The sequence below is a fragment of the Panthera leo genome, chromosome A2 (assembly GCF_018350215.1).
Source record: "Panthera leo isolate Ple1 chromosome A2, P.leo_Ple1_pat1.1, whole genome shotgun sequence".
Lineage (NCBI taxonomy): Eukaryota > Metazoa > Chordata > Mammalia > Carnivora > Felidae > Panthera > Panthera leo.
The window spans coordinates 108,449,336-108,476,550 of record NC_056680.1 but is presented as its reverse complement, the minus strand read 5'-3'; the positions used below and the strand labels follow the sequence as shown (position 1 = coordinate 108,476,550).

The 27,215-nt window shown below is 39.4% G+C and overlaps 2 protein-coding genes across 3 annotated transcripts in view; one reads left to right on the top strand and one right to left on the bottom strand.

Moving 5' to 3' along the window:
* Positions 1-2,916: 2,916 nt before the first annotated feature.
* On the top strand, positions 2,917-14,464 carry AGR2 (anterior gradient 2, protein disulphide isomerase family member). 2 transcript variants are annotated; one of them, XM_042919545.1, is made up of 8 exons: positions 2,917-2,992; positions 5,801-5,946; positions 6,194-6,257; positions 6,376-6,428; positions 6,888-6,961; positions 9,209-9,272; positions 11,668-11,751; positions 12,938-14,464. In XM_042919545.1, the coding sequence occupies exons 2-8, from the start codon at positions 5,808-5,810 to the stop codon at positions 12,985-12,987; spliced, it is 528 nt and encodes a 175-aa protein (XP_042775479.1). In that variant the 5' UTR covers positions 2,917-2,992; positions 5,801-5,807; the 3' UTR covers positions 12,988-14,464. The 2 variants fall into 2 exon arrangements, with proteins under 2 accessions (XP_042775479.1, XP_042775487.1); XM_042919553.1 differs by lacking the exon at positions 2,917-2,992 and adding an exon at positions 3,089-3,208.
* Positions 14,465-19,189: 4,725 nt separating this feature from the next.
* Positions 19,190-27,215, bottom strand: part of TSPAN13 (tetraspanin 13) — a 32,002-nt gene continuing 23,976 nt past the window's right edge. Inside the window, exons 4-6 of the mRNA XM_042919531.1 lie at positions 26,797-26,910; positions 25,451-25,564; positions 19,190-20,316 (exon numbers count right to left, since the gene is read on the bottom strand). Coding sequence (XP_042775465.1) covers positions 20,242-20,316; positions 25,451-25,564; positions 26,797-26,910 — 303 coding nt within the window. The 3' untranslated portion in view covers positions 19,190-20,241. The remainder of the gene's footprint in view (positions 20,317-25,450; positions 25,565-26,796; positions 26,911-27,215) is intronic.

Genomic DNA, 27,215 nt, shown 5'->3' with positions numbered 1-27,215 from the left:
TAGAAAATTAATAAAATGGTTATTTATTAACAACAGATTTTTACAGTATCAGGCAAGTCTGAAAGACTGATTACAGGACATCGCTATTAAAAGTAACGACATTTAATAATATATAAGAAAAACTGGTACCATCTACAAAACCCTCATTGCTTCACACCAAGACAGATATGTGAGCCAAAGATACCACAGTCATTACGATGTGTGTAAGATATGTTCGAATAATTACTTCCTTCCTGCCGTATCTTAGTCACTACGACAAATACCGGGTATTTATTGACAAAACAGCAGGCACAGGAGTATAGTAAAATAGTTACGATATTATTACGATGAATTATAACAAACCAGAGACACTTTTAATCACCAAGTGTATGGGCTGAATTATCCCCTCAAAATTCACAGGTTGAAATCATAACCATCAGTACCACAGAATATGCCCATATTTGGAGATAGGGTCTTCAAAGAGGTAATGAAGTTAAAGATGACTGGTGTCCTTAAAAGACAAAATTAGGACACAAGTACAGAGGGAAGGCTGGGTGAAGATGGGAGAAGATGGCATTGAGAAGCCAAGGAGAGGCCTCAGAAGAAACCCAATTTGCTGGTATACCTTGATCTCAGACTTCCAATCTCCAGAACTGTGAGACAATGAGTTCTGTTGTCTCAGCCACCCAGCCTGTGGTCATTTGTTACAGCAGATCTAGCAAACTAATACACCAGGTACTTTCTCATTTCTTAATTCATTAAAATCTCATCTAACACTCAAAACAGTCATCTACGATCATAGTACCCTCATTTTATAGAAAAGGGAACCGAAGTTTCAGAGGAGTTAAATGCCAGCTCTGATTGTCCAGGGAGCATGCACCAGGATGCAGGATTCAGACTGAAATCCTGCGACCCCAAATCCTACCCACTGTCCACTCTGAGCAGGTGATGCACTGGATGACACCTGGGCTTTGGTCCCGACAATGCCCTAAACTAGTTGTGGGACCTTCAGAGTCATTCGTTTTTTAAACATCTTTACTATTTGATCTGCACAATGCGGGGGCTGAGTTGAATCCTCTAAGAGCTGAATAGACTAAGGGTTTATGTAAAAGCCTTTCCAGTTTTAAAGTTCAGCTCAGGGCACCTGGGCGGCTCAGTCGGTTGAGGGTCCAACTTGGGCTCAGGTCATGAGCTCACAGTCTGTGAGTTCAAGCCCCACGTCGGGCTCTGTGCTAACAGCTCAGAGCCTGGAGCCTGCTTCGGATTCTGTGTCTCCCCCTCTCTCTGCCCCTCCATGCTCATGCTCTGCTCTGTCTCTCTCTCCCTCTCAAAAATAAGTAAACATTAAAAATTTTTTTTTAAATAAAGTTCAACTCAAATAATTGTCTTCAAATATCTAAAGAAATTATCTCTGTAAACTCATTTATTTATTTTTTAGTTTTTTTTAATGTTTTTATTTTATTTTGAGAGAGAGACAGAGACAGAGCATGATCAGGGGAGGGGCAGAGAGAGAGGGAGACACAGAATCCAAAGCAGGCTCTAGGCTCTGAGCTGTCAGCACAGAGCCTGATGCAGGGCTTGAACTCACATACTGTGAGATGATGACCTGAGCTGAAGTCGGACGCTTAACCGACTGAGCCACCCAGGCGCCCCGAATTTTTTTTAATGTTTATTCATTTTTTGAGAGAGAGAGAGAGAGAGAGAGAGAGAGCATGAGTGGGAGAAGAGCAGAGAGAGAGGGAGACACAGAATCTGAAGCAGGCTCCAGGCTCCAAGCTGTCAGCACAGAACCCGATGCGGGGCTCGAACTCATGAACCACGAGATCATGACCTGAGCCAAAGTCAGACACTTAACCGACTAACCCATCCAGGTGGCCCCTCTCTGTAAACTCATTTAGAAGTGAAAGAAAATTCAGCATTTTGGGAATCACTATTTTTCCCATGGAAATTTTGGTTTTATCAAAAAAAATATATCTACATGAAGGTGTTTGGAAACATTATGATCTTAACTCATTTTAAAAAGTTACTTTCATAGGGCTTGTATCCCATTAGTTAATTTTCTGTTGCTAAAGATTTATCCATTCTGAGCTTTTAAGGATTGCACATAGCTTCATGAACAAAACACAGGATTGAAATGTTTTACATAAAATCTGAGTTCAGTCTTAAAATCTTTCGTAAATAATTACATAATCTTGAGTGAAAAAAGAAGTCGCAGACATGAGGCTCCAGGTCTGAAAACTGAGGTAAATGGCTTCTGCTTGCCTAGCAGGGAAGTTTGCCATTAAATGAGAGTATGTGTGGATCACTTTTGAACTTTTTTGGAGGGAAGTTGTTGCATATTTTCAACGACAATGTAATTAATAAAAACTCATAGTGTTAGGTATCTTCTTTCAATGACTTCCTCAGCTTTGAAATACTTTGTGCATGCATGCTTGATTTGCAATTTTTTCATAGCCATGGTGAATGTACATTTTGTTCGTCAGGAAGAGGAAGTGTATGGCAGAAAATAATGTGTCCCACAATGGAGAGTAGCAGGTCCAATGACTGCCGAAGTTTGAATTGTGAATCACCCCTGGGTGTTCTCAACTCAAAAAAGGCAATCTGCCCAAGGGGGAGAAAAAAATTCTACACACCACACACTCCATCCAATCATGTAAAGACAAATCAGCCTCCAGGCAAATCAAATGTCTTCATTTAAAGCTTACCTGGATTTGGCACGCTGCCCACTTTCCAAATCTCTTTAACAATAGACTTTCACAAACAGTTAAAAACAGGCACACTGAAAAGCATACCCTTTGCGATGCTATTTTTACAAACAAGGGACTCTTGAGCTATTTGCTGGGGTAAAGGAAAGTTCCTTTCTGAGTTTGCAACCTGTCCTTACGGGATTAGTGGGTGGGATTGAGCTGTGCTCGGGAGCATAAATAGAGGCTCAGCTGAGCTGGCTCACTAGGAGGTTTGGACCGCAGTGAGGCCAGCTGGCTCGCACAGACAAGTGGGTGGGGAAATCCAGGTAAGTCTCCCGACAATAATGTTGGCAGGGCACTGGCTAGAGTGAGTTTGGGGCTCTGATTACCGTGTCAAGTTACAGGAATCAATAGAGAGAGAAGTGCAAGGTAGTTCCCAGGGCAATGAAATGAGATGCGGGGAGGGAATTTCCATCAAAGTCTTACCAGGACCTTTCCTTGGCCAGAGCTGGTGGAGGGCTGCATTCCTGAGCTATTTCAAGGTAATGCTTTCTCCTTTTAGAAACAAGGGGTTTAAGAGTGGGTGAGCTCTAAGAGCTTTCAAGCCTGGGACAGGGCCTACGGTCTTCTGTCACTATGTGCTGCTCATCATCTAATGCTCTGCTTCTTTCCCACTGGCTAAAGCACAGTTCCCCAGGACTACGAAATCTCAGCTCAGACTGCCCACTAGGAACTACACTTGGGAATATTACTGCAGATCAGAAAAATGGTTCTTTTTCTCTGTTGTAAAGATATTCTTGTTGCACCTTCAATCTTGAAATTCATGGGATGGGCTACAAGAAAAGAGATGGGCTGGCTTTCCTGAAGCATTTACGAACAGGGACACTGAAACCTCCTGCAAGTTCATTCCTTGCTAAAGATAAGAGGACGGACATACAACCACCGTTTCATAGAGTGTGTGTTTGTATCCAAATTCTCATCATTTTCTATGGTTAGCATTGTGATTTTTTTTGTTTTCTTTTGTTTTAGAGAGAGAGGGGAAGGGAGCATGAACAGTGGCAGAGGAAGAGAGAGAGAATGTTAAGCAGGTTCCATGCCCCGCACAGAGCCCAATAAGGGGCTTGATATCACGGCCCTAAGATCATGACCTGAGCTGAAATCAAGAGTCAGGGGCTTAACTGACTGAGCCACCCAGGCACGCTGGCGTTCTGTTTTGAGGTGGTTTATGCAGGGAATTTGCAGGCAGAGTCCACTTCGCATGAAACCTCAGTAGAATGAATGTCAGGAGTGAGCCCACAGTGGTGTATTTATAAAGCAGGAGTGACATTAGGCTTCAATGGGTCACCCTGCCATAAAATGCATGTATTATGTCAGCAGTTCCAGCCGGTAGGCTGTGCAGCTATTACAAGGGGTCCTGACAGTCAGGCAACAAGAACGGCCGGTGAGCAAAATAGATAAAACGTCTCACCATCAGTTGGTGATTATTTTTTCTAACATAAAGAGGTGCTGTTGCTATAAGTAAAATACAAAATCAAATGTTTGTTGATAAATTCAAAGTAATTATTTGCCACAAAGTAATTATTTGTTATGAACCAACTAACATCTAAAAAGTACAATTATTCTCATGTCAAAGTTCTGTTTTGTTTTGTTTTTTTCTTTTCTAGTGTTAAAAAGATGTCTTTGTACTAAGAAGGCTGGGAATTGTTGGCTATCTGTGTAGAAAATGAAGGAAGCGTATCCTTGCTTTTTGTTTGTCTTTTTTGAGTTAGACGTTTGTGGCTACCTGTGATGGTTTGGATAGTAACTGGTCAGTTTAATCCAAGCCATCATCTGGGTTTGGTAACTTAGCAATGCTTTTTTTTCGAAAACAGCTAACGCTCAACAACAATTTCCACTCAAGCTATCAGAACATGAGAAAGGTCTCCCCCACCCCCAGCTTAAAAATACTAACCATTGGTAATCCATCCTGTTTCCTTTGCAGAATTTATTCAGACCTACACCAATATGAGTGAGATATGTTTAAGCAATTTCAGTCTTTGTCCTTCCTGGAACCCCATCCCCAATTCTGCATGTGATCAATAACTACAGCAACTTGCTAATGCAACTCTCTTTACCAGCTAGCTCTCTCCCTCCCTCACTCATGGATCTCATCTTACCGTTCACTTTCCTACTTATAGGCATCTGCTTTGTAGTAGTGAAGCTTTCCCAAAGAATTAACTGTGAAATACAGGAAGGGAAAAAAAATTAACAAAGAGATACCCATGGGTTGGTTCTCTGTATTATGATTCCCATAGAATATTTTGGGCACTGAAAGACATGCCCACAGTCACCTACTGATACAGGCCCACGGAGAGAGTTGAAGAACTGTCTCAGTAGACTGAACTTGCATCGACATATTTTAGTCAATTCAGAACTAAAAATGGAATTTGAGTAAATGTTAGACTAGGGAGAGAGTTATGTGGGTACAAGTTTTCAGTGAAGCGACAAAGTTGGCAGGTTTTAATTTAAATAAGGATTCATTTTACTTAGATCTTACTCTTTAACGGCAATGTCCCCATTTTACAAGAAGGCTGGAGACGTGTGTATGTTTAGGGCCCTTGTTTCAGGATGGGAAAATGGGAGCCAGCCCTGCAAATGGAAAGATCCATAAGACTGGGTTCTGTACCAACCTCCTAAGCTTTCATCTCTCTGAATTTCAGACTCTTCATCTATAACATCAGGCATGGGTAGTGGGAATGGAGGAGTAGCCCCTAAGGTGCCGTCCAGTACTCAAAATTTCAAAATATAAAGTTTAAATGTAAACTCCTTTAGCTATAAGAGTATATACATCTATCTACTTTCTTAAAAAATATCTATAAACCTATTTCTATACTGTAGGTTTCTATGGAGATCTACATCAGTATACACACACACACACACACACACACACACACACACACACGGTTGTACGCCTGTTAGTAGAAAAGTCAATAGATATCCACACTATGTATTTTTAGGAAAATTCTGTGGAAGGTAGTTTTTCATACCAGCTAAGCCTCAATTCCTTTGTATCCCATGGCCGTGATGCAGTCTGAAGATTTTAAAGCTGCTCATTCCCTTTTGTTTTACTGATATTTTGCTTATTTCCACATCAGATTTGCCATGGAGAAGATCTCAGTGTCAGCATTCTTGCTCCTTGTCGCCCTCTCTTACACTCTGGCCAAAGATATCACAGTCAAATCAGGAGCTAAGAAGGACACAAAGGACTCGGCACCCAAACTGCCCCAGACCCTCTCCAGAGGTAGGAGAGAGCTTCCGGTCGGCTTCCAATGCCACTTAATTGAGAAGCTGAGACTTGTGTGCCAAACATATTTTTGCATGTGTTTCTTCTAAATTCATCAAAGTTTATCAATGTTTCTGCTTTCTCTAAAGGGTTTTATACTTGTTTGGTATCCAGTGTATATTTATCCCAGTCTTCACCATTGCTTTTCAACATTTTTAGTCTGAAATTATAATAGCTTTAAATATACTGATTCATTTTGTTCTAGGTTGGGGTGACCAACTCATCTGGACTCAGACATACGAAGAAGCTTTATACAAATCCAAGACAAGGTAAAGAGGAGGGTTACAGAGTTCTCCTAAAGCTCGCAAGTGCGCCACCTAGTGATACGTAGCTGTACATGAAATCCTACTCATTAAAAATTACCCAATCGCTCTTTGTCTCTTACAGCAACAAACCCTTAATGATTATTCATCACTTGGATGAATGCCCACACAGTCAAGGTAATTTGTTCTTCTAAATATAATTTCCTTTATAGGCTTTTAGCTTTAGGGCCAAGGTTCAGGTCATTCATCTTTATATCCTTAGCACCTAGCATAGTTGAATGAAACATAACATCTTATGTAGTAAGAACCTATTTTAAAGTAACTCCAGGGGCGCCTGAGTGGTTCAGTCAGTTAAGCATCTAACTCTTGATTTCAGCTCAGGTCATGATCTCACACTTTGTGAGTTTGAGCCCTCCATCAGGCTCAGCACTGACAGCACGAAGCCTGCTTGGGATTCTCTCTCTCTGCACCTCCCCTTCTGTGTGTGTGTGTGTGTGTGTGTGTGTGTCAAATAAATACACATGTTTTAAATTAAAAAAATAAAATAAAAGTACAGTTCAACTTAAAATACAATTGAAAGCAATGCTTTCAGCCACTGATGAAATGGATACTTAGTGATTCTTCTTTGTATTCTAGCTTTAAAGAAAGTGTTTGCTGAAAATAAAGAAATCCAGAAATTGGCAGAGCAGTTCGTCCTCCTCAATCTAGTTGTAAGTTCACTTTTTTCATTGCTGACATTCCTCCGTGACTCATTATTTGAAATCGACAATCTATCTTTTCCTATGCATTCTAGCCACACGGCACGGACTGGGGTCTGTTCCAAATGTCTCCTCTCACAGATTAGAGAGAAAGAGAGAGAGAGAGAGAGAGAGAGAGAGAGAGAAACATAGTTCATTAATAATCTATCTTGCATGCATATGCTTTTATTTAGTGATTAATAATTTTAGCTTGTCTGAAAAATGCGCTCTTGTGGTCAGGATTTTCTCTGTGGCTGTAATAATTGGAAGGTTTTTGTCTTCGCAAGCCTCTTCCTGTGCCCCTTTGCCTGCAGTCCTTCTTAGTCCTTGTATCCTCTCTCCCTGAGAGACAGTTTCCTGGTGGTCTAAATGAAATCACTGCACATGCAAAATAGCTTCCCTTCATTCCCACTTTCCTTCACCATCAACACCCCTCCTGTTGGTCAGGCTTTCTGTCTGCAAGTGCTTTCTACTGCAAGTTCTCTCTCTCTCTCTCTCCCCCTTCTTTCCAAGTTGACATAGGTTGGCTTCTTCAAAGAGCATTCTCGGGGCGCCTGGGTGGCTCAGTTGGTTAAGCATCTGACTTCAGCTCAGGCCATGATCTCACAGTCCAAGGGTTCGAGCCCCGTGTCAGGCTCTGTGCTGACAACTGAGAGCCTGGAGCCTGCTTCAGATTCTGTGTCTCTGTCTCTCTCTGCCCTTCCCCTGCTCATTCTCTCTCTCTCTCTCTCTCTCTCTCTCACTCTCTCTCTCTCTCCCTCCATCTCAAAAATAAATAAACATTAAAAAAAACAAACAAACAAAGAGCATTCTCATCTTCCTCAGTGCTCTTCCATGGGTTCACTTTCCTCTTTCTAACTTTCAGTATTAGTGACTTGGTGAATCTCTACTTGACATACTTGTCTTTTTCATATTTTATATTCTCTATGGACAACTTCATCTACAGCTGTCTTGAACCAATGCCCACACACTGGTAATCCCCACATCTCATCCAAACACATGACGATTTCCAACTTGTGTGTGCAATCGTGGTCCAGATATTGCATTAGTTAAGCTTAAATTCAACAGGTCCAAGGCTGAATTTATAAGCTTGGTTCAAGATTTTCAAAGAGCTCTTCTTTCATTATTCCCTGTTTCACTGTAAGTGTTACTCTAGATGGCAATCTCCTACTCACCTTCAGCAGTCAAGAAACCCTGTGGTCTAACTGCTACATATTCTTGCTATTGGTCATTTCCCTGTAGAATGAGGACTACTATTTAGTGTCACAATTTTTCTCCGCCTAGTTGACTACAGCATTGCTAAATGGCTCTGTGCCTACAAAATAAGTCCCAGCTAGTCCCACATGGCCATCAGGGTAACGATTCCAAAAACCAAACTGGGGTTATGGTACTTCTTCTAAATCTCTCCAGTTGTTCTTGTCTACTCATGAACAAATGCAAACACTGGCATAGTATGAAAGACTGCTCAAGAGCCAGCCCCAGAAGCAGCTCTCTAGCATCTTCTCTCGCCAATACCTCATGCATCCCCTATATTTCAATCCTCCCAAAACACGTAGTCAGACCAGAAAGTGCTGTGCCTTTCTTCTACCTTTGTGCAGTCATTCCCCACTGTCTGCAGTGACCTCATTTTCCACGTAACCGACTCCTGTTCATTTTTTAAGACTCCTCCCTACTCACTTCAGAAAGTCTTAGTAAAACTTGCACACGGGGCTAAATGTCCTGCTCTGGTCACCCACTGCACCTGAACACCCTCCATCATAACACTTCACCAACTGGATCCTTGATATTCATTTTCCTACCTGTATCTCTCAATTGACAGTGCATTCCTTAAAGGTAAGTGCTATAAGACAAGCCTGTTTGTTTCTGTAATTTCTCTAAATGTGACTTCTGTTTCTTTCATTATTCTATTTCCTATCTCACCCAACATGTCTTCCCAAACATTATAACTCCCTCCATATTCTCACTTCTTGAATGTTTTTCCTCTTGATCCTATCATTCAGTCCTCTACATCAGGTTTTGAATTACAGTCTGTTCTATCTTATTTATTATTTCATGTGTATAACCTGCCTCCCCATGTGTATTATAAACTCTCTGTGGAAGAGATGTGCCTTAGAGTATCTCAAGATGCCTAGCCCTGTAACGGACACATTTCTGGATTAACAAGTATGAAAACAACTAAAGAACAGACCAACTAAAAGCTGTCTTTTCTTTTAATCTTAGTATGAAACAACTGATAAACACCTTTCTCCTGATGGCCAGTATGTCCCCAGAATCATGTTTGTTGGTAAGTAAAAGTGACAGTGAGATTAAGCACACCTGTCATTTCCCACGTGCTGCGGTATCTCTTCTCGACTCCCCCTCCCCATCTCCTATTCAGTCATGGCCATTGCCATTGTCATGCCCTAACAAGGGGTATGACATTCCTTTACACTTCTCAACCTATTTTCATTAGAAAATTCAAGCTTCTGCCTATTTCCTCATCTGTTTCTCATCTGCTAACATTAACTTATCATGTCCTGTCACAAATACATCTGAAAAGGAAGCATTCCCATTAACTCTTTAAATGCATTGCCCATTTTCCTGAATACATCAGGCCTGTAAATACTTATTTTTCATCTGGCAAACTTCCAATTCGTATGTTGGATTTTTCATTCTGACATTTTTGATAATTATTTTGGGGAAAGTGAGGAAGATGCACTGGAATAAAAGAAATCAGAGGAGTCATGCTCCTTCCAGCCACCGGTACTTTTCAGGTGCTGTTCTCTCTGCTGGAAAGGTCTTCCTGCTTCCCCCATGCACTTCCCCCATCACCTCCTCCGTCATCCCTGTCGTTCACTGACCTGGCACAATCCCCACTATGTGCTCTTGTGACATCATGTTCCTCTCAAGAGTCACACTTATCTCAGTGATAAGTTCGCATTTAGTGGGTGATTGTTTAGTATATATTTTCCCCCACAGTACCACAGCTCTTGGGGGCAGGTACTGTGTCTGTTTCTTCTCACCCTCCTATTTGCAGAATGACCCTCCGGTAGGCTGGCAATAAATATTTGTTAAACGATTAAACAAATGAATTGGGAGTGGCTTTGAACCAAGTCAGAGTGATTTAAGGACACTGTATAAATAAATCCACCCCATGGCAGAGCCCACGCTCACTGAGCTCTAACTCACTATTGGACCATCTAACTCACTAAAGACACATTAACAGGGGAGAGGAACAAGTGAGGGATATAAAGGAAAAAAGCTGAACTGGAGCTAATAGTACAGATTCCATTTTGTTAGGATTTAGAAAACTGAGAGCCCTTAAACCGGGACTTTATAGGTCACCCAGTTACATTCTGTGCAGGAGTTCTTTTCATACTATCCCTGTCTAAGGGCATTTTAACCCACATTCAATGCCTTCCAAAAAACCCACCTCAGGCAGCTTGCTTGCTCTTCCAGCTCCGGAGTTTCCACACTGCCTGCATATTAGAATCACCTAGAAGATTTTAAAACTCAAGCTACCCAGCCACATCTTAAACCCGTTAAATCAGAATCTTGCGCAGGGGAAGGCATGGGGGGGGGGGGGGGCGGGGAGGCTGGAGGTATTTCTTAAAGCTCTCTTAGTGGTTCCAGGGTGCAGGCCATGGCTTGTGAGCCAATGGTTGTTAAAAAGCTTTTCTTATGTTAATTTATTACAAAGAGTAGACCGTGTGTTTGTATCCTGTGCACGTAGCAGAAATATAATAGGTTTTAAGTCTTTGTTGAACAAATAGATGTCTGCTTTCTGTAATTAATGTCAGTTGGTACCATTCCAACATTCTGAAATGAAAGACTGCCCACTTAAGTACCAGCAACAGACTCTACATACAAGCATCTGGTTCTCACAGGACCTCTTCATCTGATTTTCAGGACATGTACCTTAAGCTCTTTCAATCTTCTCTTGCAAGACAAGGTGCCTAGACGTGTGTAGACCCTAGTATCTCCCTTTTCGATCCACCTTATTGTTAAAATACCTTTTTTTCTCATTAAGTGAAAAGTTAACTTGAAAGCTTCAAGTCAAATACAAAACATGAAAAAATGGACTTAAACCTATAGGGACATATGTATGCATGAGGGAAGACTCTTAAGTCTTTATTTTTCAAATGTATCCAGATAACAATAAAGTAAAAAAAAAAAAAAAAAAAAAAAAAAAAAAACAGGGGAACTACATGCTTATTTGAACTTCACTTCTCTTACGGGTTGGCATTCTTTACTTGATTAAAAACAACCCTGGGTTCTGAAAACTAGCATTGGATGTGGGTTTCTAATTATCTAGGTTGCTCTTGGTAACACACTGCAATTACCACATAAGCATTTCAAAAGTTTAAAATAATTCTTTAGTAGGGAATGCCAATGTTTCCACCAAAGCACCAAACACCACCCCGAAAGTATGTATTATTGTGTTTTCGAGTTGCTATAGATAGGACAGCAGGGTTCATAATCTTTCCCACAAATAGCATTCCAAAGCTGTCAAATGCTCCGGGCCCTGGTTGGGGGACTGCATCCACTGGCCGGGATGCAGAGTGGATGGCATGGAACTCCGTGAGACAGATCACACGCTGTGTTCCTTGCGTGGGCCACGGACAAACACATAGGCTTCCTCACACAGCAGAGCTTACTTGAAAACAGAGACTTCATTCCTGTTTGGTTTTTCTTTGTAGACCCATCCCTGACAGTTAGAGCTGACATCACTGGAAGATACTCAAATCGTCTCTACGCTTACGAACCTTCAGATGTAGCTCTCTGTAAGTGTTACCTCCTGTGAACATATCTATTACTGTTGCTCTAGGAGTAGAGCTCTGGTGAGGAGAATCAGTTTGACCCTAACTAGCCTTGTGCAAATCATACTCCCCTAGATCTCATTTATTTTAAATCTCAACGGAAGACTATTTAGATTAGGTATCCTTTTCTCTTGGAGGATTCTGTGACCACATTACCTGCTTTTCAACTTTCCCTCAAGCAGTCTATCCCATAACTCCTACCAAAGAATAAATGCAGTAGTAATTGTTTTATTACAATAGTAATAGTGGTAATCTGCATGCCTTATGTAGTTTTTCCAAAAGATGAAAATGAAATAACGTAGTCCAGTCTGTTGACATTGAATTTAAGTTTAATTTTAAAGATCAGAAGGAAAGACGGCTCCCAGTAGTTGGAAAGATTCTCTCTTTGCCTGGATTTGCCATAAAATGGAAAGACAAGACAGTGCAGATAAAGCACCTCAGTGGGAGACTGTACCTAGTTGTCACATCTAATTAGTCCTTCTGGGAAGAAAGTTGGGCTTTATCCCAAGAACCAATTCTGCTCAATGACTAGTGGCTGCGTAGAACTATATCTCCCAATATGTGAGCCATGAGCTACACATAGCACTTCAACATTCAATTAATTAAAATTCAAAATTCAATTCCTCTGGCACACTAACCACAGTTTAAGTACTCAGTGCACCGGCACTGGATACTTTTCATCATCACCGTAATGTCTATTGAGCGGCATTGACCTAAAATATTACACTGGGAAAGACAGTGTAGCTGCATCTGGGCAGCAGCAAAGATTATCATGGTCCATTGTCAATGCCTCTGGTGGATGCCGGGAGGACCAGGGAAGCACATTCCAAGCACTGGACATTCTCGAGATAAGAGCATGTATCTTAATAAGACTTTGGACTCCTTAAAGGCAGGTATCCTGCACAGTTAATATCACAGTGCTTTGTAGAAAAGGCATGCAATAAATATTGGAAGAGAACTGGAATGTAAATAAAAGCCATTCACATACTTTTGGGAAAAAATTTCATAATAAGATTACCAACTCTTCACCCTATCATGAAATAGAACCCCATTTAGACAATGAATAAAGTACCCAAGTTTAGGGGTTTACTAGATCTATCAACACAATTGCTGGTGGCATCTTGACTGTGGCAACCTTTTCCCCCATTAGTGCTTGACAACATGAAGAAAGCTCTCAAATTGCTGAAGACTGAATTGTAGAGAAAAAGCAACATCTGCAAGCTTTTCCTTCTGTGTCAGGCCTTGAGACTTAAGAAGATCCTAGAAGACTTTGGAGAATGCAGGAACACAGATGGACACACTGATTAATTAGATCAGGGTTATTGTTACAACAGTTACTTTTTTTTAATTTGAAGTATATATGTATGAAAACAATCTTGCATACTACCATAGTCAGCCATGATTTTTTTAAAAAAAAAATAAATCCTTTTGGGGGTGTTCAATGTTATTTCTTCCCCCAACTTAGTCCTTCAGAGAAAAGCTATTTAATTCATTCACCAAATAGGACTTTTGGACACACAAAATGTTCAAAGAGGAGACAAGAAGACAAACTTCACTGGAGCAATGAAGACCAAAGACAGCCAAAGTTATCACCTCACCTCATTATGTAGTTTGTCACTGGGTGCCTAAAATAGTCATGAGCTTAGTCAACAGAAGCATCAACACAGAATATGTGTTAGTGTAAAAGAATATGTACAAAGGCATCCCAAGAAGATTGGGTACCTAACTGAAGACAACCCCTCCCCACCCTGGTGGGGAACTCCTTATACACACTTTAAGAATTCAATTTTAGTTAGATATTGCACAATTTAACCCTCTCAGAGAAAGCCTCTAGCAGACAGCTTTCTCCATCAGAGCACTAATTCAGTGAAAAGGTCATTCAAAGAACATCTGCACCCTTGAACATACCCTCAAGAAATGCTAAGAACTAGCCTTATGATACATTTGATCTCTCAAAATCATTCAAGAAAAACAGAGTTCTGTGAAGATGCCAATGGCAACATTATTTAAACATACTTTTAAAAAAAGGCAACCTGGAAATATAATGGTTACATAGTTTATGAACTCACACGGCACTATGTTGTCATCTATAAAAATAAACACTATGAAGAAACAAAAGGATAAGTGAAAAAGAATTTAGGAATATGTGCTGTAATGGCAAAAGGAGGAAGTGTGTGCACACACAGGTTAGAAAGAGAAGATGCAAACACATAAACTTTTGCTTTAAGCATATGGAAACATCAGCAAAGCCTGTTCTAACAAACCCTTTCTTGCCATCTCCCTAACTTTCCTTTGTGTTCAAATAAATTTAAGTGAAAGCCTATGTTGACAACCTAACTACACAGAATTGGAAGAATGCTGTAGGTCAAGGGAGTATTATTTCAAACAGCTGAATAAAAAGGTTGGTGGCACAGTGTCAACACAAAAATGGCGCAGCCATTATAAAAAATATATATATATATATGGCTGTTCCTTACAAAATTAAACCCAAAATTACCATATAATCCAGTAAATCCACTTCTGAGTATGTCCCCCAAACACCTGAAAGCAGGGAAAAGCTATCTGTGTACTGATGTTCATAGCAGCATTTGTCACATAGTCAGGAGGAGGAAGCCACCCAAATGTCCATCGGTGGATGGATGGATAAACAAAATGCGATAAACACATACAATGGAATGCTATGCAGCCTTAAAAAGGAAAAAAAAAATTGTGACAAATACTACAACATGGATGAACCTTGAAAACACTATGCTAAGTGAATAAATAAGTCAGTCACAAAAGGACAAATACGTTGTTTCCACTTACATGAGGTGTCTGGCTAGTCAGATTCACCAACACAGCAAGGAGCATGGTAGTCGTCAGGGGCTGAAGGCTAAGGGGAATGGGTGAGGCAGGTGTTATTGTTTACCAGGTGTGCACTGTGAACTTGGGAAGATGAAAAAGCTCATGGTGCATAGACACCTTTCCAAAGAAGACGTCCAGATGGCTAAGAGACACATGAAAAGATGCTCAACATGGCCCACCTTCAAGGAAATACAAATCAAAACCATGATGAGATTCAACCTCACACCTGTCAGAATGGCTAAAATTAACAACAGAAGGAAAACAAGAGGCGTTGGTGAGGATGCAGAGAAATGAGAACCCTCTCGCACTGTTGTTGAGAATGCAAACTAGTTTGCAGCCACTCTGGAGAAAAATATGGAGGTTCCTCAAAAAACTAAAAGTAGAACTACCCTACAGTCCAGCAATTGCACTATTAGGTATTTACCCAAAGGATACTAAGAAAACAGATTTGAAGGAGTACATGCACCCCAATGTTTATAGCAGCATTATCAGCAACAGCCAAACTATAGAGAAAACCCAAATGTCCATCAACTGATAAATGTATACAGAAGATGAAGTATATATATATACACAATGCAATATTACTCAGCCATCAAAAAAGAATGAAGTCTTGCCATTTGCAATGATGTGGATGGAGCTAGAATGTATTATGTTAAGCAAAATAAGTCAATCAGAGAAAGACAAATACCATATGATTTCACTCAGGTGTGGAATTTCAGAAACATAAATGTATGGGAGGGGGAGAAAGAGAAAAGATGGAAACCGCAAGAGACTGAGAGCTGAGGGAGGTGGGGGATGGGTTAGATGGGTGATGGGTACTAAGGAGGGCACTTGTTGTGATGAGCACTGGGTGTTGCATGTAAGGGACGAATCACCAAATGCTACTCCTGAAACCAATATTACACTGTATGTTAACTAACTAGACCAGATTAAAAAGTGGGGGGGGGGGGGGAGAAAAAGCTCATGGTGATGGTTGTAGAACAATGTGAATGTACTTACTGTCACTTAATTATACACTTACAAATGGTTAAAAATGATACATTTTATGCTATGTGTATTTTACCACACTAAAAAAAAAATATTTTCTCAGTTTTATTGGTGGCCCCATGGCTTAGGTGGAAAAAGAGAAAGGAATTTAGAAAAAAATTTGGTAACATAAATCACCTGTGAGTCATTTACACGGATGTTCAACATGCCTGGTTAAACCATTTTCACCTGCTTAAGAGCTGCAGGCTTCAAATGATCATCTATGACTGCTTAGCTCTGTTTTGGTTTTTTGTGTGTTTCATGCAGTCAGTAATCCTAAGTAGCTTCTAAGGTCCTTATATTCAGCAATCACTGGTGAGCACAGGAGCTGGCGGAGAATTTAAAACATGCTCTGTGTCAAGAACAGAACTTTCTTCAGTCACTCACCAATGAGTCAGAGTTCAAAGTCCAAGTAAAATGAGCCTAACCTTTGAAAAAGCCACTCGTCAAGTTGTGACCTCCTAAACTGTAAAACGCAAGAACTTGAAAGTAAGCAAAGGTGGTTTCACCCTCCGAGTGATATCACAGTCCATTGTTTACCATATATTCTAACTCCAAGCAACGCCCTCCGGCCCTCATTTGAAAATGAATTCCAAAAGCTGATTTTCCTGAGGAGACGGATGAGAAGTAGCCTGGCACATGGTACAGGAGTCTGATTTTCCCCCTTGCCCACTATCTCCAGAGGTATTTCAGTGACTACAATTGCCCGGTTGTGATCACGACAAACAAGAAGACCTCTGTTCTCTTCTCTCTCTCTCTGGGGTTGAATGGAGGCGTGGGGTAAAGGGCATTACTGGATTGCTCCCTTAAAATTGTTCAGAAAGCATTGACCAATAACACGCACTCTAATTACATTTGGCATTGTCAGGTGGAAAATTAACTGCTAGCCCCAAGCATAACAAGTGCATAGCAACTCCATACAAATCCCCTGGAATTTCCAGAAACCTGAAAAACGCGGTACTTAACTTTATTGTCAACTCTAATAATAAAATTGACATGTGAATGATCCTATTTGTACAGTCACAATGTCTGAAAGTGTTTTTCTCTCACAAAATACGGTGTAAAAATGTGATTGTAATTTGTGCAATACCAGCTATGAGGTGAAATCGTCTCATACATTTACTCAGTGCATTTTCAAAAGGACGCATAAACTAAAACAGGGATAAACAAATATTTAAAAACAAAAAAGGTAGGAGGAGGTTTTTGGCTTAAGGGAACTAAGATTTTAAGCCACTCTTCTGGATTCTTTTCTTTTCTCTGCACGGTTGTACTCAGTAGCATATTAGTTAGGCTGAACATGCAGAACTGGTTTTCATACCAAAGTCACTGTTTAGATCACAGAGTATCTGAGATGAATGTACGCTACATGAACTCTGATTTTAGGAATTATAGCCTCACATTTTTCCCTTGTATTAGCATTATATTAACTAAAATTTCACCCTTCATATCGAGGTTGACTGGGCAAATGTTCTAAGAAATAAATATCCCTCTTAATGGAATATGTAAATAGAAAAAAAGAAATTTAAAAAACAAGTGTAGCTTCTTTTTTAAAATAAATGTTAGTTTTAGAAGAGAGGAGCTCTAGAGTCTTGAGTGTGCATTACAGCCGTTTGTCGTAACTCAAGGACTGACCCTGATCTGAAATTCACCCTCCTCTGATGCCGTGTGTTTGTGGCAACATCTCTGTGCACATAGGCAGTGGCCCTCCTGTAATGCTGGGATCAGCCTGACTTCTGTAGCCGCATTAGTGGCCATCTGGGATTCAGAGGCCTTTCCAGTGGGTTTATAATAAAGTGTGCAATGGGAGCTTTATCTCTGCCTGCAGAACGCAAACAAAGATCCACAGGAGACCTCCCAGAAGAGGCTAGACAATCCATCACCTTCAGATCTGCCCAAGGGAACAGAGGCCCAGATTAATCTAACAAGGCTGCTCTTGGTACTTGAGAATGTATTATTTCTTGAATGGTTAATCATTAGCTACCACCCACTCTTAGAATGCTATAGTTTAGTAGCCCTAAAGATTCATGCTTCCCAGACCCTGATTCGTAATTGGGTTGACCCAAATAAGGTCACTGCAATTAGAGCGCAAACAGGGCTATGGAAGAGCCCTTTCCACATATAATCATTTTGTACCAAGAAAAGTATTACATCAAGAGATACCAGAATCTCAAGGGAACTTCCAAATTTAACAAAGCAAACGAGGAAAATACAAAATGTCTTAAAGTAAAGACAGTGTTCAAAAATCTCACTTGCTTCATGCATCACTTCCAATCTCATCTTATGGGATAAGTAGGAACAATGTTACGGTTGCCCAGGGCTCAATGTGGCATTGAAGGAGAGCAGACTATGCCACTCTTTGACATAAAGATTATTTTGAGCTGATTATTTTTTTAATGTTTATTTTTGAGAGAGAGCATGAGCAGGAGAGGGGCAGAGAGAGAGAGAGAGAGAGAGAGAGAGAAAGGATCTTTGGATCTGTGCAGACAGCATATAGCCCAATGTAGGCCTCTAACCATGAGATCATGACCTGAGCTGAAGTCAGATGCTCAACCAACTGAGCCACCCAGGCACCCCTTGAGCTGATTATTCTTGAAAAAAAGAGGACACAGGAGCAGTTCTGCAATGAGAGCAGAGGTTAATCCTTCTTTAAGGAAAATTTACATTTATAAAGGAAATACCTATATGTAAAGGTGTCTCCTTCTCTGCACCAGGAAGAGAATGACTCTAAATCGCAAGAAAGGTAGCAATGTAGAAGTCACTGACCAAAACCCATTTTACAAGACGTGCCTTTGTTTACACTGCTTTTCCTGTTAACCCCTGTAACTATCCTTCCCTCCAATTTCCACCTCCCAACACACACCCCTTTCTTTAGTCTTTAGCTAAAGACAGTATTTAAGATGATGTCTTGGCTATCATGGGGAGTTTCTCAGTTTTCGGGGGTATTTCCTATGTATACATAAGATATTCATGTTAATAAACCTGCTTTTCCCTTGTTGATCTGACTTTTCTTAAACATGGTCTAAGACAAGAACTCGGAAGAGCAAAGGGAAAACTATTTTTCCTTCCTTACAGTACCATGGGAACTGCACAATTTGGTTTTCTTGTAAGATCACCCGGTCTTCCAGAGTCATAGAGGTGACACCACCACCAAATGCTCTAAAATTCTATGTATCGACCATTTGCCCCCTTTCTTGGCCTAAAACCCATCGCCGTGACAATTACCAATAAAAGACTATATAGCACATAGAATGCAAGAACTTATGAACTGTCAATAACACGAAGGAACTTACATATTTTCCACAAATAAATACGAATGACTTCTCTTTTTAAAAAAACGCTATGGAGAATTCTCACTGTGGAGAAAATATTAAACACTGAAACATTTCAAGAAAGAATGTGGGGAGGACTACCAGTAGACATCAATGCTGGGAGTTCATTTCCATGGCTAGATTATACACTACAATGGCAGGACTGGACTGTCGGTCAGAGCGAATAAAGCAATAAAGAAAAGAATTCCATTTCACTCAATTCATTTAGCAATTCTTCCATTAATTTAATTGAAACATTCACACACAAAGAAAGGTTTCCATTCTTTAATTTTTTAACATAATCTACAGAACCACAATACTATTTCAAATTCAAATTATGGGAGCTCACATTCAAATATGCTTGGATTTGACGAGTTGCTGTCACAATACTGAGAAAATTCATGAAAAAGGTATTTAACAATTTGTAAGATAATCAAATATCTTTTTGCTACATGGGCCAATGCATTAATAGTAACTTGTTTAAAAACGCAGTCTTTTGGACTTCAAATTATTATAAAAGAATAAGAAGGTTACATAGCTAGACTTTCTCAATTTCCCAAACTCATTACATCTCGAAACCTGAAGCAAATGTTACATACACATCAGAACATTCATGAGACCATTTCTCCTTTGTACTTACCTATAAGAATCAAAAACTAAACCACACGTTCCTAAAGACATAGCTATTTCTAGGCTACATTAGTGTAATCATAAAAGACTACTGGAACTAAATTATCACTTTTATGTTAACAATTTTCACAATACAGCTTTCCTAAAAAGACAAAAAAAAAAAAAAAAATGGGGGAATTTGGATTTCCCTTACTGAATTTAACCTAACAGAATTTCACCCTTTCTGGCTTTAATAAATGTCAACTCTTCTTTCCAGTAGGAACTATCTACACAGCACAGTGCTACATACAATTAATTATTCCAGTGAGATGTATATTTAGATTTACAATATGATCAACACAATCGTGCCATACAAAGTTTTTCTGCAGGTAAAAATGCTAAGAAAGGCCACAGTGGACAGTGCCAGACACTGTGAATACAGTAGATTACAGGTACCACTGAGGTTCAGAGGAGACCACGAGTATCTAATTTTTTTCAGCAATGGAAAAGGAAAACATTTAGAGAAACGTAAGAATAAAAATATATAATTCCACTGTCAATAATGTAACTTTTCAGATACTGCTTCCTTAAACAGGCAAATTAGCTGAACTTTAAGTTAGAGAAAGTGAACAAGATCAGAATATGAAAGATGTTCCTTGTTTTCGCATCAAAGGAATGCACTAGGATTAGCACGAGGATCTTTCTGGTTCCTGTATCTGTAGGTCAGCCAAACACCCAGGATCTGGAATGGAAGAAAAAAAAAAAAAAAAAAAGAAAAAGAAAGAGAAAGTAACAGTTGCATATATTTCTTCAGTGCATCAATACATAATTCTGGACCTCTGAAGCGCTTTGCATTATTTGTTCAAAGAGGAAGAGGTTTCTTTTTTCCTTTTAAAGTGCAGTGACTAGCCCAAATTAGAGGCCCTGAGAACAATTACTATGACTACTGTGGTAGGCCAAATAATGGCCTTCCACAGATGTCTGCAACATAATCCCCAGAACCTGACAGAATAGGTTACCTTACATGGTAACAGGGACTATGCAGATGTGATTGGGTTAAAAATCTTGAGACAGGGAGATTATGTGGGTGGGCTGGCTGATGTAATCATAAGAAGGAAGAAGGACAAACAAAATCAGAGTCACAGAGAAAGGGTGATGTGATGACAGATGCAGAGGGGACAGTCAGAGAAAGGATGCTGCACTGCTGCCTTCGACGATGGAGGCGAAGTCCACGTGCCGCCTTCAAAGATGGAGGCCACGGCCACAAGCTGCACACGTAGGAAGTTCTAGAGGCTGCCAAAGGCAAGGAAACAGGCTCTCCCAGAAAGCCTCCAGAAGGAGTCTGCATTTGACACTTCTGACCTCTAGCAGCATAAAATCATAAACCTGTGTTGCTTGAAGCAACTCCAATCGTGGTTGTTAGAGCAGCACTAGGAACCTATTACAAACACTGAATTTTCTGGATAGCTAAAATATCACATATTCTGATAATTCAGAAACAAGCTGAGTTGAGGGAAAATTCAGCAGTAACAAAAACCCCACAGTAACAAATTTTGCTAATGGAGATCAATAAAAAATGTTACAATTCCTACCTCCCGAAAGGCACAAAGATCCGTAATTCTAGAAAAGTACTAAGTTGTTATTGTGCTGTTTCTTACACCAGGTTTACCAAAGCGTTAACCAACATAATTTTTTTTTTAATTAAGAAATGTGTTCATTCTGTTTCTGCCCTCTCAAAGTTGATTTACTTAAAATAATCAAAAATTCCTAGACTGAAAAGATATAAAAATTTAACGGAACAAAATGAATTTCAAATTATATTTTCTACTTTAGATCTGTAAAAACTTTTCACCTAAATTTTGTATATTTGACTTCATTACTACTCATGAGCCCTCTAAACTAGTTCTAGAGAATTATGATCACTCCACAATTTTCTCCCTTACCACAATAATAACCCCGGTGTTGTTATAAAATTGACGACCAGCACTGATTAGTTACAACACGTAAGAGCTGATGGAACTACGATCGCTGAGGTGAATCAAGGAAAAATAAGTCTACTTTAAGGAAGTGGAAAGTTTGGGTTGAAATACATACAACAGGGAGAGAAAAGGAATTTACTTAACACACCAAGAGTACTTTGTGACATGCTCTGTTCTTCACACTTTACAAATTCAACTTCCCAAACACCCTACTTGATGAGAACAATCATTATCCTTATTCCACCAGCAAAGGAACTGAGGCCAAGAGAGGCTAAATAACCGAGTGCTGGTCACACAGGTCATGAGTGCTAGAACCGTGGTTCAAACCCAGAGTGATGCTCTCAGTGTTTGTGGTTGTATGTGAAATCTGATGTGCTGAAGGCCATTCTCAGGCTTACATTCCACCTACCACTTCAACCAGGCTGGTTGTTACAATGCTGAAATATTTACACACCCGTTGTCAAAGAGCAACTCCGTGGACACCCCCCAACCCACCCAAGCATCATTTCCTTCACTCTGCCTCAGAAATGCTGCACATGGAAAGAGCTTTTGGTGAGAATTTTTGCGGTTTTAATTTTTTTTTTTTTTTAATGTTTACTTATTTATTTTGAGAGAGAGAGGGAGAGACGGGAGGGCAGAAAAAGAGAATCCCAAGCACGCTCCTTGCTGTCATTGCAGAGCCCAACACAGGACTGGATCCTGCAAATCAGGAGATCATGACTTGAGCAGAAATCAAGAGTTGGATGCTAAACTGACTGAGCCACTCAGACGCCCCTTAAATATTCTGACTATCAGCCCTGGATATATGCCGATAGTGTATGTTACAGTTCTTAGGGGAAACAAAGCAAATGGGTAAAATTAGACCCTCATAATCGGAGGCCACATTTTACCAAAACTTAATTCCTCCAATTCAGCTGTGACAAAATGAGACAGTCTCTTCTTTTGCCTTATTATTGAGCCACTGTCTCATCCCTCATTTCCAGGGAGTTTGGAAGGGAGGCCACACCCAAAGTGCAAAAAGATCAAAGTTAGATAATGGATTTTAAACTTACAAAGCTGCTTAAAATGATTTGAAGATTTTCAAGGGTAACTTTGACTAGAAGGGATCATGAACTCAGCTGATCCTAGAACCTACGTCTAGAATGGAGGTCACCAACATAGAAATTGTGTCATAAGCCTATATATTATGCTTTATGTTTATTTGTTAAATATAGAAAGACAAAAGGTAATATGCCAAAATATAAAGATTGGTATTTGTAATTTTAGTTAGTAAATACATGTAATTTTTCATCTTAATAATTTTCTGTATTTTCTACAGTTTCTACAAAGAACGTGTGCTAACTTTTTAACTTTGTTCTCAGATTCTAAATGGTTTTTTTAGGGTTTAAGTTTATTTTCAGGCATGATAAATAGTTCAAATCAAATCATTCTGTTTCACCTATGAGAGGAAATCATTGGTTCGGTTAGTTAGCCTCATCCCTATGATTCAGTGAAATACCGAATACAACAAAAAATTGAAAAGTGAGAGTACCCATAAAATATTTACTATCCAGAAAATATCATGTGGGATAAATTATTTTTAAAATCTCTAACCAGGTTTCAAAGGACATGGTATATAAAATATAAAGCAAGAGTCTATGAAAGAACAATGTCTTCTTAGCTCTTAGATACCTAAGACTCAAGAGTTTATATTCTTAACAGAAATGATAAACAAACAAACAAACAGTAGGAGGAGGGATGAATAGGTAGAACAGAGAAGACCTACCTACAGGGCAGGACAGCAAAAAATATTCTGTATGATATTATAATGATGTAATTATAATACATGTCATTATACATTTGTCCAAACCATATGATGTACAAAAGTAAACCTTAACATAAACTATGGACTTTGAGTGATTATGATGTGTCATTGTGGGTTCATCAATTGTAACAATGTCCCACTGTGGTGAGTAATGGTGACAATGGAGGAGACTATGCATGCCTATCTAAGGGCAGGGATATATGGGAATCTCTGTACCTTTCTCTCAGTTTTGCTATGGACCAAAACCTGCTCCAAAAAAATAATAAATAAAGTCTGTTTTTAGAAAAAAAAATAGGTGGAGCGCCTGGGTGGCTCAGTCGGTTAAGTGTCCGACTTCGGCTCAGGTCATGATCTCGCAGTCTGTGAGTTCAAGCCCTGCATCAGGCTCTCTGTGCTGACAGCTCAGAGCCTAGAGCCTGTTTCAGATTCTGTGTCTCCCTCTCTCTCTGACCCTCCTCCATTCATACTCTGTCTCTCTCTGTCTCAAAAAAAATAAATAAATAAACGTTAAAAAAAATTAAAAAAAAATAGGCATAATTGAAGGTAGTGTAACCTGATGAGAAGAAAACGGAGCTGCTCAAAAGAATCAAATTCAGGGCACCCATGTGGCTCAGTTGGTTAAGCATCCAACTCTTGATTTCAGCTCAGGTCATGATCTCATGGTTTGTTTTTAAATAAACATTTTAAAAAAATAAAAAATAAATAAAGAATTAAATTCTCAAAATAAATCCCAAAATAAAAAGGAAACCAAGTAGCAAAATCCTGATAATTGTTGAATCTGGCTAATGGGGTAATGGAGATGGCTCATCCCGATTTTTTTCTATCTGTATTTTTAAGTTGTTTCATGGGGAAAAAAAAAATCATACTGATTAAAGGAAATGAAGAAATAATGCACAGAATTGTTTTTAAACAATACATCAATTTTCTTGTCCGATGTCACAACCAACCCACTAGACAGCTCTTTCTTGAGACAAAGTGAAACAGAAAAAATGCTTAGAATAGGAAGAGATGTCAGGGGAGACTTCTTTTAAAAAATGAATATTAACCTTGGTCTTTATCTCCACTTTGTAAATAACAGCCAAGTGTGAATTTTTTCTTCTCACGAGGAGAAAAAAAAGGAAACTGAAAACAATAAAATATATAACATATATACATGTATATAACATATAAATATATAATATATGTAATTATATTATATATACAATATATAATATATAGCACATATATAATGTGCTATAGGGGTGCCTGGGTGGCTCAGTCAGTTAAGTGCCTGATTCTTGATTTTGGCTCAGGTCATGATCTCACGGCTCATGAGTCTGAGCCCCATGTCAGGCTTTGCATTGACAGTGCTGAGCCTGTTGGGGATTCTCTCTCTCGCTCACTCTCTCAAAATAATGTATGAGTAAAAAAAAATTTGATACATATTGCCAACTCAGCTTTATCAAGAAATGTCCACAGAGACTGAGAATTTAATAAAGAGGATGCAAAAGGAATTAGCATTCCTCTACAATTATCAAACAATATGAGTGTGGTTTTGCTTACAGACACATATATTATCTGTAACTGTATTAATATGAAAAATATATTAATACAAGTTATATAAATAAGAAACTAATAATACTGTTTACCTGTAGGTTTTGGAAGGCTAGGAACAATGGAGGATGGGTTTGGAAGGCGATTTTTCAAAGCTTATCTTTATATGTGTATATGTGTGTGTGTGTTATATACTATATATATTAAACAGTATGAATGTCTTACCTATTCCAAAATTTAAAATTATAACTTATCATACAACTCTATAAATAGAAGAGACTCTAGAAATAAACCAGTCCAAATTCATTTTATTAGTTCATTAAATTTTAAATGATTTAATGATGAAGCATCTCACCCTGTCTAAAGTTCATGCTAGATCTGTGAGGTCTTCTGATTTCAAGCCAGGGTTCAAACAATTATAATACTAAGTCTCAGTGAAAATATTCATCGATACATTCCAAAAGTTAAGGGCCATGCTAAGGTAAAATGTAATGCTCTCTTGCCATATAAAATGGATCCCTACGACAAAAGTGGAAAGATAGCGAGTTATTTGCACATACCTCTGTGAAGCTGAAGAAGAGGCCAATGCCACCAACAAATCTCAAAACCTCTCCAGCATATTTTCCTATTATTGGAGCACACAGTGAACATGGGTGGCTGCTTTTGACACAGCTCTGTATCAATTTAAAAAAAAAAAAAAAAAAAAAAAGAGGACTTTTATTTCAAAGTACAGTTATAAAAAGCTGATAAAAATTGAACCCACATAAAAATGAGTGGCTGGAATATTATATCCAGTCTGGGCCTTGGCTATTTAGTACTGTCCTAAATTCTTAGATGGCTCACACGATTCCCACCCCCAGTGTACACACCTTGAGTAATCACCCCCCTTGACTGTGGATGGGATTTGTGAATACAATAGACAGTCACTCCCATGTTTGTGGTGTGTTACATAAGATATCATCTTAACAGAATGGAAATTATCAAGCTGACTTTGATGCTGCCATATTGTGAGAGCAAGAAAACGGGACCTAAGTCCTACAACCACCAGACAGACACCCAATTCTGCCAAGAACCCACTGAGCTTGCCAGAGGACCCTAGGCCTCTGATGAGACTGCAGCCTTGGCCAACACCTTGATTTCCCCCAGGGGAGATCCTAAGTGGAAGACCCAACTAAACCACACTCACGCTTCTGACCCATGGAAACTGAGATAATACACGGGTGTTGTTCGTGTGTTCCACAGCAGTAGAAAGTTGATAATCCCATGAAAGAGGCCTCATTGAGGGACAAGCCAGTTCAGGGCTCAGAGAGATGTTATAGGAGTTTCCCCAAAATTTTAACACATGTGAACTTCCTAGGAGAGCTAAGCTCCAACTCCGACCTCATACAGGGGTCTGGCCTGGGACAACAGTATGGCTCTAATTTGTCCATTGCGAGCTCAGCTCCCACACAGAAGGAGCAGGAAGTTGTAATGGGGAAGGAGGGAGGGAGGAAATAGGATCCACATATCCTTCCCCCGCGACATTTAAATGGTTAAAAAGCACAATTTAGGATAGACAGGTCTCCTCCCACTACCCTGATATGCTTCAAAACCAAGATATTTGTACGGCTCCTCTGTATCTTGAAGGCAGATGGGCTCTTACTTTTCTTTCACAACTTGTTTTAGGAAGAGAAGAATGGGAATGAATTAGGGGCAGAACCAGAAACATCTGTGTCTGGCAGGGCCACGGGATATTTAGCACTCTCAGCAGTAGATACTTGAGGACAAATGATACAATAATGTCCATGGTATATGTAAAGCATTTTAAAAATACAACTGAGCATCAGAAAATCCATTTCTTTCATGGTAATCATTATTCATCTGTATGCAATACATCTCCAAAAAATACATTATGCTTTGTACTTACAGCCAGACAGGTGTCATTTGGGTTATAAGTTCGAAACCCACAGCAATTTAAATTTCTCTGGATGTCATTTCGAGCACTTGCTGTATTGTTCCAACCAACTTCGAGAAGCTGACCCTAGAAAATGCATTAGTATATGCATTAAAATGTGTTATCCCTGGACAAAATGTATAAAGCTAGAGACTGCAACTTTTAATACTGAGAGTATCTAAAATAAATACTCTTTGGAAGACCATTAGAAGTTTTCAAAGGGCAAGAACTGAATCTGTAACAAAAATTAAAGCACTGTGTCTATCCCAAGAGTGAAAAGTCTCAATTTTTACATGCATTTTTTAAAAAAGCACTGAGTTCAAAAAATTCTCAGACTGAAACAAGACAAATTTTCCATTGCCCCAGAGATCCTTAGTCTTTTACCAACTAGA